At 42.9% G+C, this 12,655-nt stretch overlaps 1 protein-coding gene across 1 annotated transcript in view; it reads left to right on the plus strand.

Annotated features, from left to right (window-relative positions):
- Positions 1–211: 211 nt before the first annotated feature.
- Positions 212–12,655, plus strand: part of LOC139418711 (transcription elongation factor SPT6-like) — a 52,644-nt gene continuing 40,200 nt past the window's right edge. The window contains exons 1-11 of the mRNA XM_071168363.1: positions 212–318; positions 1,327–1,434; positions 1,638–1,808; positions 6,480–6,553; positions 6,838–7,030; positions 7,189–7,267; positions 9,173–9,431; positions 9,583–9,684; positions 10,743–10,856; positions 11,148–11,237; positions 11,415–11,557. Of these exons, the coding sequence (XP_071024464.1) occupies positions 1,338–1,434; positions 1,638–1,808; positions 6,480–6,553; positions 6,838–7,030; positions 7,189–7,267; positions 9,173–9,431; positions 9,583–9,684; positions 10,743–10,856; positions 11,148–11,237; positions 11,415–11,557 (1,322 nt within the window). The 5' untranslated portion in view covers positions 212–318; positions 1,327–1,337. The remainder of the gene's footprint in view (positions 319–1,326; positions 1,435–1,637; positions 1,809–6,479; positions 6,554–6,837; positions 7,031–7,188; positions 7,268–9,172; positions 9,432–9,582; positions 9,685–10,742; positions 10,857–11,147; positions 11,238–11,414; positions 11,558–12,655) is intronic.

The raw sequence follows: 12,655 nt of genomic DNA on the forward strand, positions 1-12,655 counted from the left end.
TTTTGTTAGAGTTGAGTATTTCTGAGGCTTTGTCGTTTCTTATCGCTGGAAACAGTACTTTTAGTTCGTTATTTTTACTTCAATCCGTGCAGAACGTAGTCGTAGGACTTGACGTTCCGCCCATGTCCACCAGAGGGAGGGGGTGAGATCCACGAGCTAAAACCCGCTTCTGTGACACAGCAGCGGGACGCCGGAAGTTTCCTCAACACCGGAACTCATCTGCCATTTCTATTATTAGAAGCTGCATGAAAAGATTGCAGACCAACACATCCTTCTACGTTTCAAGGATTTAAATAAAATATCGTCGCAGGGTTAGAAGTAAGTTATTTTAACAAAGGAGTTTGGTGACCAGTAAAATAATCCCGCGCCAAAATCATAAGAACAATATAGCCGTGACTCGACTGATTGTCCCCCTGGCTGGTTAGCTAACATATTGCTATTGTTAGCTAGGTTACTGCGAAGTGCAGCTAGCCTAGGGCCCTTGTTGTCTACCAGTACCGTGATTTATCAACAAAACATATTTCTAGTTGAAGTCAAGGGTACATAATTCACAATTTATGGTTCATTATCAACGTGTATTGTGAAAATATTATCAACGTGTATTGTGAAAATATTAGCCACATGGCTAGTTACGTAACGAATGCAGGTTGTGTGCTAGCTAGCCGTTTAGGAAATTCAAAACTATGAAAAGGCATAGATAGCTATGTCTTTCCAGAGAGAGCATTATATACAACTGTAGGGGAAGTTGGCTAGAAACCCAAGCATCACAGAGAAACAGTGGTTCCCTAAGTGCTGTTGCCATTTTCTGGTCACAGCTGTTTTGTTGTCTTTTGTGCGCGAGACGTCAATCATCTCTAGTCTAGGGGAACATTTATGTTCCCGATTCGCGCAACTCGTTCTGTTCAGCAATCCATCCACGAGTCTCTCTTCTGGACATTAATCCGTGGGATTCAGTGCCATGCTATAGACTTCTTTGCAGCCCCATCAACCCTGTATTCTCGAGTTTTTCTGGTTTGGTGCATCTTTGCAGCTCTGAGACCAATATTCTCTGATGATACAAATTCTCTCTAGCGCAGTGGTTCCCACCCCACTTGACCTATCCACAGCGAGAGGTACTTGAGAATAATCATGAGACCATAGGCCTACTGGTAAAACGCACAATAGGGGGTACTCCTGGCAGAGCAACATTCAGTTGGGGGTACAGCAACCAAAAAAGGTTGTGAGCCACACACTCTCCCACTCAAATTGTGTTAACCTGTAGTGCGTGTCTTCTGTTAACCTCTAGTGTGTGTCTTGTGTTAACCTGTAGTGTGTGTGTCTGTCCAGGCCTTGCAGACATGTCTGACTTTATCGACAGCGAGGCTGAGGAGTCAGAGGAGGAATTTGAGGAGAAAGACCTGAAGCCCAAAAAAACCCAGGCGTTTATGGATGATGGTGAGCTTGAGCAGATGATTACAATTGACTGATTTCTTATGTAATCATCAGAAGATGTGTGAGTATGACAAGTTTAATGTCTGTCAGCCCGGGCAATTCTTCTGTCATGTCTTCATCAGTCAGTTCTTTGTGTGTGTGTGTGTGTGTTTATGAGCAAATGTGTTTGCGTGTGTGTTTAATGCTTCCTCCTCCTCCCCAAACAGAGGAAGAGGAGGAAGAGTTGAACACAGAGGACCAGGATGAGCACGGGAACCTGAGGGGGCTCATCGATGATGATGTGGATGAAGATGAAGAAGCGGAAGAAAAGAAGAGCGGAGGAGCGGGTAGCGGCAGCGACTCAGAGGATGAAGTCAGACACAGGCGCAAAAAACGCAGTGAGTTTGGGCTTCGGGGGCCTCACTTATGAACTTTGCGTACATTGCACTCTAAATGTCTGCTTGCGCCATTTCTGAAAAGACTGCACCCGTACAAAAATATTGAGATTTATAAACTTTGGCGCAAGCCATACATACGCATGTTTCCACGTTATAAATCAGACCCGCCCTGAAACTGTGCACGCATGAACAAGTATTAAATCTCTGCCTGTAAAACGCCCATCATTCACCTTTTATGGTGACAATAACACCCTTATTTGCAATACTTTGGAAGTATTGGATTTAGGCTAAGGCAGTATCTAAAGGAAATAGCAATGGCGAACTTGGTTAAATGTCTCTGGAAGTGTTGGCAGTGACATTTTCTGCCGTTTCTGAACAATGTGTTGTGGACCTGTGAACCGATCGTTTGAATTCAATAATGTTTTGCGTTTACTTTTTCCCTGACCTAAATATACTGTACTGCCCACAAATTATGAAACATTGCCTAGTAACCTATGTACACTTTAATTTTATTTCAACTACAGTATGCCTACACACAGTGGTAGCCTGAACACTGTATATTATAAACCGTTCTCCCTTTCGGATGCATAGGCTAATATTTCAAATATTTTGATCTATCTAATATGCCCAATTAAATGTGCATGGTAATTTGTTGTAGGCTAAAGCTTCTTCTGCAATATGAACCAATCATGGCCAGAATTGGTGGTGAGGAATTTATTCTGAAATGGTTATGAAAATATGTATTATAAATGGAATATTGTTTACTTGAGACATTTGAAATGACAGTAGGCTATTCAGACGTACAGTAGCCTACAAAAACATAAATGGAAAAGGTGAACCGTCTTTTCTACCGTTAAACTGCGCTCAGAGTCAGATTGCATAGAGCAAAATACTTGAGAGTTTATCTTTTTACTACTGTAAAGTGGGTCCAATTAAATGAGAGATGGGATGTTGTAGGGCCTATAGGCTACTTTGCGAGTACTTAAGCATCACAGTCAGAAAAGGTGAGGAATTTATTCTGCAATGGTTCTGAAAATAAAATAAATATGAATCTTTTCCCTATGTCTAATTATTTGACATTCTAAAAATAAAAAAGAAATTTTGCTCCTCACCAATTGCAAATGGCTGCATTCTTGTTAAGGTTTTCCTGTGTTTTTTTTTATGAATAAGCTTTTCATCATATCCCTCATTTGCACAACATACAGTGCCTTGCGAAAGTATTCGGCCCCCTTGAACTTTGCGACCTTTTGCCACATTTCAGGCTTCAAACATAAAGATATAAAACTGTATTTCTTTGTGAAGAATCAACAACAAGTGAGACACAATCATGAAGTGGAACGACATTTATTGGATATTTCAAACTTTTTTAACAAATCAAAAACTGAAAAATTGGGCGTGCAAAATTATTCAGCCCCTTTACTTTCAGTGCAGCAAACTCTCTCCAGAAGTTCAGTGAGGATCTCTGAATGATCCAATGTTGACCTAAATGACTAATGATAATAAATACAATCCACCTGTGTGTAATCAAGTCTCCGTATAAATGCACCTGCACTGTGATAGTCTCAGAGGTCCGTTAAAAGCGCAGAGAGCATCATGAAGAACAAGGAACACACCAGGCAGGTCCGAGATACTGTTGTGAAGAAGTTTAAAGCCGGATTTGGATACAAAAGGATTTCCCAAGTTTTAAACATCCCAAGGAGCACTGTGCAAGCGATAATATTGAAATGGAAGGAGTATCAGACCACTGCAAATCTACCAAGACCTGGCCGTCCCTCTAAACTTTCAGCTCATACAAGGAGAAGACTGATCAGAGATGCAGCCAAGAGGCCCATGATCACTCTGGATGAACTGCAGAGATCTACAGCTGAGGTGGGAGACTCTGTCCATAGGACAACAATCAGTCGTATATTGCACAAATCTGGCCTTTATGGAAGAGTGGCAAGAAGAAAGCCATTTCTTAAAGATATCCATAAAAAGTGTTGTTTAAAGTTTGCCACAAGCCACCTGGGAGACACACCAAACATGTGGAAGAAGGTGCTCTGGTCAGATGAAACCAAAATTGAACTTTTTGGCAACAATGCAAAACGTTATGTTTGGCGTAAAAGCAACACAGCTGAACACACCATCCCCACTGTCAAACATGGTGGTGGCAGCATCATGGTTTGAGCCTGCTTTTCTTCAGCAGGGACAGGGAAGATGGTTAAAATTGATGGGAAGATGGATGGAGCCAAATACAGGACCATTCTGGAAGAAAACCTGATGGAGTCTGCAAAAGACCTGAGACTGGGACGGAGATTTGTCTTCCAACAAGACAATGATCCAAAACATAAAGCAAAATCTACAATAGAATGGTTCAAAAATAAACATATCCAGGTGTTAGAATGGCCAAGTCAAAGTCCAGACCTGAATCCAATCGAGAATCTGTGGAAAGAACTGAAAACTGCTGTTCACAAATGCTCTCCATCCAACCTCACTGAGCTCGAGCTGTTTTGCAAGGAGTAATGGGAAAAAATTTCAGTCTCTCGATGTGCAAAACTGATAGAGACATACCCCAAGCGACTTACAGCTGTAATCGCAGCAAAAGGTGGCGCTACAAAGTATTAACTTAAGGGGGCTGAATAATTTTGCACGCCCAATTTTTCAGTTTTTGATTTGTTAAAAAAGTTTGAAATATCCAATAAATGTCGTTCCACTTCATGATTGTGTCCCACTTGTTGTTGATTCTTCACAAAAAAATACAGTTTTATATCTTTATGTTTGAAGCCTGAAATGTGGCAAAAGGTCGCAAAGTTCAAGGGGGCCGAATACTTTCGCAAGGCACTGTACTTACTTGCCAGTTTGCAATTCAGTATTTCAACCACTAGCAGATGTGTGAACACATGCAGGCAGACTCAATAGCCTTGGCTTTTCTAATGACTGCCTCGCCTGGTTCACCAACTACTTCTCTGATAGAGTTCAGTGAGGGCATGTTGTCTGGACCTCTGTCAGTCTCTATGGGGGCGCCACAGGGTTCAATTCTCGGGCCGACTCTTTTCTCTGTATATATCAATGATTTCGCTCTTGCTGCGGGCGATTCCCTGATCCACTTCTACACAGACAACACCATTCTGTATACTTCTGTCCCTTCCTTGGACACTGTGCTAACTAACCTCCAAACGAGCTTCAATGCCATACAACTCTCCTTCCTTGGCCTCCAACTGCTCTTAAACGCAAGTAAAACCATATGCATGCTTTTCAACCGTTCGCTGCCCGCACCCGCCCGCCCGACTAGCATCACCTGGACGGTTCCGACGTAGAATATGTGGACAACTATAAATACCTAGGTGTCTGGTTAGACTGTAAACTCTCCTTCCAGACTCATATTAAACATCTCCAATCCAAAATCAAATCTAGAATCGGCTTTCTATTTCGCAACAAGACCTCCTTCACTCACGCCGCCAAACTTACCCTATTAAAACGGACTCTCCTACCGATCCTCGACTTCGGCGATGTCATCTACAAAATAGCTTCCAATACTCTACTCAGCACCTTATACCACCCACCACTGCGACCTGTATGCTCTAGTCGGCTGGCCCTCGCTACATATTCGTCGCCAGACCCACTGGCCCCAGGTCATCTATAAGTCTATGCTAGGTAAAGCTCCGCCTTATCTCAGTTCACTGGTCACGATAACAACACCCTTAGCACACGTTCCAGCAGGTTTATCTCACTGATCATCCCCAAAGCCAACACCTAATTTGGCCACCTTTCCTTCCAGTTCACTGCTGCCAGTGACTGGAACAAATTGCAAAAATCGCTGAAGTTGGAGGCTTTTATTTCCCATACCAACTTTAAACATCAGCTATTTGAGCAGCTAACCGATCGCTGCTGCTGTACATAGTCCATTTGTAAATAGCCTACCCAATCTACCTACCTCATCCCCATACTGTTTTTATTTACTTTTCTGCTCTTTTGCACACCAGTATCTCTACTGGCACATAATCATCTGCTCATTTATCATTCCAGTGTTAATCTGCTAAATTGTAATTATTCGCTCCTATGGCCTATTTATTACCTACCTCATGTCTTTTGCACACACTATATATAGACTTTCTTTTTTTCTACTCTGTCATTGACTTGTTTATGTTATTGGCTTGTTTATTGTTTATTCCATGTGTAACTCTGTTGTCTGTGTCGAACTGCTTTGCTTTATCTTGGCCAGGTCGCAGTTGTAAATAAGAACTTGTTCTCAACTAGCCTACCTGGTAAAATAAATTAAAAAAATTAAAGCATGGTCTAAAGTTTACTGGGTGGTAAGCACATTCTCACTTCATTTTTATAAATACCAACGTATGTGTAAAAACTGTCGGAATCACATTTTGGGTATATTTTGTACGTATGAACGGTTTATAATTGAGGCCACTGGGCTGTTTAAGAGTTTCATTCCAAAAGGTTGTTCACTCCCTTCCACTTTGTGGATCTGATAGTCTTGTCTAGTAGATAAATGAAAACAATTTTATGGAAGCTAATTTCCACTCTCTCTTGCCTTCCCTCCCACCTCCCTCTCCTTTTTCCCCTCCCTCTCTCCCTTCCATCCTTTTTCTGCCCCTCTCCTCCCTATTTCTCCTTCCCTCTCTCCCTTCTAACCTTTTTCTGCCCCTCTCCTCCCTCTTTCTCCTTCCCTCCCTCCAGACTATGATGACTACCTGGATGATGATGACCTGGACCTCATTGAGGAGAACTTGGGGGTCAAAGTCAAGAGGAGGGTAAGCAGACATATCCTCTCTGGCATGCTTTCAATCGGGAATCTAAGCCTATATTAATAAAGTCGCTGATCTAGGATCATATCCACCTTGGCTATATAATCATATCATTAGATCATATTAATTATTATCTAGAAGGAAAAACTGACCCTTTAGCAGATCTCCTACTCAGAGATGCTTTTTTATTAAAATGACTCACGATTACATGTTAGTAATGGCACACCTTCAATTATCATATGAACGCATGGACCCCGGTTAAAAGCTCTCTCCCTCTGTGGCCGTGACAGAAGAAGAAGTATGACCGCGTGAAGCTGATGGATGATGATGAAGATGATGAAAAGGACCAGATTGCAGACGAGATCTTCCACGGAGGAGACGGAGAGGGGGAGCTGGAGGAGGGAGAGACCGTCGACCCGCCCCTCCATCGCCATGGTGAACGCCACGATGAAGAGGAGGAAGAGGAAGGAGAGGAGGAGTCAGGTACTTGCGATAATGCTAATAATGTTACAGATTTAAGTCTTTTTGAGAAACTAAAAGTTCTATATAGGCAAATGTAAACATATAACAGGAAAGGGAATTATACATACTTTTGGATGAATACTTCCTGGTTGTGTAACTGATTTCAATAATTTCCTCAGATATTGACGACTTTATTGTGGACGACGATGGCCAGCCCATCACAAAGAAGAGAGGCAAGTTCTCAGGATACACGGACGCGTGAGTGTTCACACATACCTCAGTCAACTAGACAGAACGGTATGATGCCATTTGACCTAGTTCTTTCCTTCCTGCATTCAGAAAGTATTCAGACCCCTTGACTTTTTCCAATTTTGTTACGTTACAGCCTTATTCTAAAATTGATTAAATAAATAAAATACCTCAGCAATCTAAACACAGTACCCCATAATGACAAAGCAAAATAAGGTTTTTAGAACATTTTCCAAATTTCTTTAAAAAAAAAAAAATCTTTATTTACATAAGCATTCAGACCCTTTGCTGTGAGACTTGATATTGAGCTCAGGTGCATCCTGTTTCCATTGATCATCCTTGAGATGTTTCAACAACTTGATTGGAATCCACCTGTGGTAAATTCAATTGATTGAACATTATTTGGAAAGGCACACACCTGTCTATGTAAGGTCCCACAGTTGACAGTGCATGTCAGAGCAAAGACCAAGCCATGAAGTCAAAGGAATTGTCTGTAGAGCTCCGAGAAAGGAATGTGTCAAGGCACAGATCTGGGGAAGGGTGCCAAAACCTTTCTTCAGCAATGAAGGTCCCCAAGAACCAAGTGGACTCCATTCTTAAATGGAAGAAGTTTGGAACCACCAAGACTCTTCGTAGAACTGGCCACCCGGCCAAACTGACCAATCGGTTGAGAAGGGCCTTGGTCAGGGAGGTGACCAAGAACCCGATGGTCACTCTGACAGCTCTAGAGTTCCTCTGTGGAGATGGGATAACCTTCCAGAAGGACAACCATCTCTGCAGCACTCTACAAATCAGTGGGGAGACGGCACTCCTTATGACAGCCCGCTTGGAGTTTGCCAAAAGGCACCGGAAGGACTCTCAGACCATGAGAAACAAAATTCTCTGGTCTGGTGAAACCAAGATTGAACTCTTGGCCTGAATGCCAAGCGTCATGTCTGGAGGAAACCTGGCACCATCCCTACGGTGAAGCATGGTGGTAGCAGCATCATGCTGTTGGGATGTTTTTCAGCGGCATGGACTGAGAGACTAGTCAGGATCGAGGGAAAGATGAACAAAGCAAAGTACAAAGAGATCATTGATGAAAACCTGCTCCAGAGGGCTCAGTACCTCAGACTGTGGCCAAGGTTCACCTTCCAACAGGACAACGACCCTAAGCCCACAGCCAAGACAGTGCGGGAGTGGCTTCGGGACAAGTTTCTGAATGTCCTTGAGTGGTCCAGCCAGAGCCCGGACTTGAACCCGATCTAACATCTCTGGACACCTGGAAATAAATAGCTGTGCAGCAACACTCCCCATACAACCTGGCAGAGCTTGAGAGGATCTGCAGAGAAGAGTGGGAGAAACTCCCTAAATACAGGTGTGCCAAGCTTGTAGTGTCATACCCAAGAAAACTCCAGGCTGGAATCGCTGCCAAAGGTGCTTCAACAAAGTACTGACTGAGGGAACCTATACTTATGTAAATGTGATATTTCAGTTTTAGTTTTTTGTAAATTTGCAAGAATTTATAAAAAACTATTTTTGCTTTGTTGTGGAGTTTTGTGTGTAGATTGAGCGGAGGGAAATAATTTAATCCATTTTAGAATAAGGCTGTAACGTAGCAAAATGTGGAAAAGGCGTCAAGGGGTCTTTCCGAAGGCGTTGTACATAGAAAGTGCAGAACAAACATTGAGAGTAGAGTCTTTTTTAAAACTTACCCGTTCAAAGCAGCTATGATCCATTTATCTATTTATTTTAATTACGTACATTCGTTTATGAAGCAGCTCTTCAACATGCCTACCAAGATATGCACCTATGTATGAACTTAGGTATGAAGTGATCAAACAATACAAAATGTAGTCTCACCCTCTCCCTCACTCCTCCATACCCCATCCGTCTCTCTTCCTCATTCCTCTTTCCTCTTCTCCCTGTCTAAAGAGCCCTCCAGGAGGCCCAGGAGATCTTCGGCGGTGACTTTGACTTTGCCGAGTTTGATGCTGACGGAGCATATGACCAGGGTGAGGAAGAGGAGGAGGACCAGGACGAAGAGGGCTGGGACCGGCCCAAGAAGCAGACGAAGAGGAGAGTGGGGAGGAAGAGCATCTTCGAGATCTATGAGCCCAGCGAGCTGGAGAGTAGTCACATGACAGACCAGGACAACGAGATCCGCTCCACAGACATGCCAGAGAGGTTCCAGGTGTGTGCGGAGGGGGGGGGGGGTTTGAGTGAGGGTGTGTGTGTGTGTGTGCTTTGTCTGTTTCACCCTCCTGTGTCCTTGAATATAGTTGTGCCATCTCAATCAAGCCCTGTGTGTGTGTCTCACCCTCTCTCTGTGTTCTATTCTGTAGCTGCGTTCCATCCCAGTGAAGCCTGCTGAGGATAATGAGTTAGAGCAAGAGGCAGAGTGGATCTACAGAAATGCCTTCTCAACCCCCACCATCTCCATGCAGGTAGGAACCCCTGACCATACTGCACATTCACTTCATACATACTACACACTGACTACATACTCACACACTATCTTAGCCCACCCCACCATCTCCATACCGGTAGGAACCTCTGACCTTACTATAAAGCCCTAACTTACGATATGATATATCCAGGGCTCCAGAATAACATTTTCTCCTGGTGGCACTGGTGCAACTAAGTTTTTCAGTTGGTGGCACCAGGCCATGATTTGGTCACACTAGAGCTGTGGCGGTCACACATTTTCGTCAGCCGGTGATTGTCAAGCAAATAACTGTCGGTCTCACGGTAGCTGAACGTTAATAAACATAAACACATTTATCATCTGGCTTCCACGTATGCTGACCCTTTGGAACATCTATATTTTAAAAATTAATAAATCCATTATTTATTTTAGACAGTTCTAAAGAAGCATGATATGAAGAAAATGTAGTCTATTTCAAAATAACAGAATAACATACTCTTGAGTTATCCTAATCAGGCTATGCAAAAAGACTGTGGGTTACACAAGTTAATTTAGCAGACAAGATTTGCTTAGAATTCCGTGGCATTATTTTCTGGTAATGAACAATACAATTGAACAAAGCTGAATAAAATCAAAAGATACTTTCATCACAGGAATCGTGAGGATAATGTACTTTACAGTTTGACCAAATCATGGGTTTAGCCTCCTAAAAAATAGGACATTTTTAGTGAGGTGACCATGTAGAATGTGCAGCTCGCACCGATGCGACTAATTAAAAATGTAACTCACACAGCCAAGTCAAATGTCACAAAATGCGACTAAATGGTCGCAGTCTGAAACCCTGGATATATCCATATCAATCATCCTCAATGCTGGTGTTACCTACAGACAACACACAGACACCCAACACCCCAATAACTCACTAAATATCCCATTTAATTCTCCTCATCCAATACCTCACCCAATCGCACAATCTTCATACACATGAACAGCCCAGCACATTCCTTACTGTCTCGGGCCGGCACCATACTCTTCTTTCTTTGTTAAAAAACGATCAACTGTTTTCTGGGTGTTCAGGAGAGTACAGACTACCTGGACAGAGGGACCACCACAAACCTCAGCAGGAAAGGCCCCAGCACCATCGCTAAGATCAAGGAGGCCCTCAACTTCATGAGGAACCAGCACTTTGAGGTACACCACCCGATTACATTTGCGTGAGTGTGTAGTGGCTAAGGCCCTAAAGGCGTCCGCATACAAAGGTTTGGTTTGATCCTAGCAGATCTTGGCTAGGTGACGCAAACGTCTGTGCTCGCTTATTCCCTTAAAAGACCTTTGCTTGAAAAACAAGCAATATTACTGTTTGTCCTTCTTGAGACGCCGTAGCAACAACATAGCCAAAAGTCAGAATTAGTCTGTAAATCAAGCTTTACAGTGGTGTTTGTCTCATGTTCTCACCCACTCTACATTATTTGTTTTCTCCAGGTTCCGTTCATCGCATTCTACAGGAAGGAGTATGTAGAACCGGAGCTCAACATCAACGACCTGTGGAAGGTCTGGCAATGGGACGAGAAGGTAAAGGATGACCTCATCACAACCTTTGGCATCTAACACCCCACACACTTTTGCGTATACCAGCAGTTGGTCACCTTAGCTTAGATTGTTACAACTGTAATCCAATAGAAAGAAAGTTGTTTCTTATTGACCCACTTCCTGCCCCCTGACTTCTACCTCTGACCTCTGGGACCCCAGTGGTGCCAGCTGAAGAGCAGGAAGCAAAACCTGACACGACTGTTCCGGAGGATGCAGTCGCACCAGTATGAACAGATCTCTGCCGACCCTGACAAACCCCTGGCTGATGGCATCAGACCCCTGGACACGGCTGATATGGAGAGGTATGTACAGCCAACCATAGGGTCAGAAGAGGTATGGACTGTGTCTGAAAGGGCATATTATTCCTTATCTCAGGGGTTGGCAACAGGTAACCCCTTAGGCCAGGCTCAATTAGAGCCCGACCGATATGGGATTTTCTATACCTATTTTAGAGTGAAAATATTGACTGATATACAGTACCAGTCAAAAGTTTGGACGTACCTACTCATTCAAGAGTTTTTCTTTATTTTTACTATTTTCAACATTGTAGAATATGAAATAACACATATGGAATCATGTAGTAACCAAAAGTGTTAAACAAATCAAATATATTTTATATTTGAGGTTCTTCGTAGTAGCCACCTATTGCATTGATGACAGCTTTACACACTCTTGGCATTCTCTCAACCAGCTTCATGAGGAATGCTTTTCCAACCATCTTGAAGGAGTTCCCACATGTGCTGAGTACTTGTTGGCTGCTTTTCTGTCACTCTGCGGTCCAACTCACCCCAAACCATCTCAATTAGGTTGAGGTCGGGTGATTGTGGAGGCCAGGTCATCTGATGTAGCACTCCATCACTCTCCTTGGTCAAATAGCCCTTACACAGTGAAAACATATGATTGATGGAAGTTGATAATTCAATAATAACAGTAGGCAAAAGCAACAAAATGCAGATTGCAGAATTTTTCTAAATTGTTAAGCAAGCTTTGAATTTGTGTCCTTAAAGGTTAGGAGCATCACATAAAATCTATGGCAGCACCAGAAAGACAATACTATTTCTGTTAAAACTGTTACTCTTGTGAAAGGAGGATGAACAGCATGGATAGTAGGTAATGGTTAGGTTTTAGGGACATCCCAAGGATCCCGGATAGCACTAACCCTCAAGTACTCTCACACAGCTAGTTAGTACTCGTACTGGAAATGGGGGTGGTGAAATGTGAATTTGGACCAGTCCCTGACAAGTAACAATCCATACATTAAAACGTAACTACCAAAAACTACTTTGGAACCTGCTGTTATTTTTTTGTGTCTCTGAAAACATTGGAATGACCACTTGAGGAATTCCCTTTGCAAAGAGCAAATATAACACCAGATTCCGCAGGCTTCTCTAAAGGGCTGT

Source organism: Oncorhynchus clarkii, chromosome 10 (genome assembly GCF_045791955.1).
Source record: "Oncorhynchus clarkii lewisi isolate Uvic-CL-2024 chromosome 10, UVic_Ocla_1.0, whole genome shotgun sequence".
In the NCBI taxonomy this organism is placed as follows: domain Eukaryota; kingdom Metazoa; phylum Chordata; class Actinopteri; order Salmoniformes; family Salmonidae; genus Oncorhynchus; species Oncorhynchus clarkii.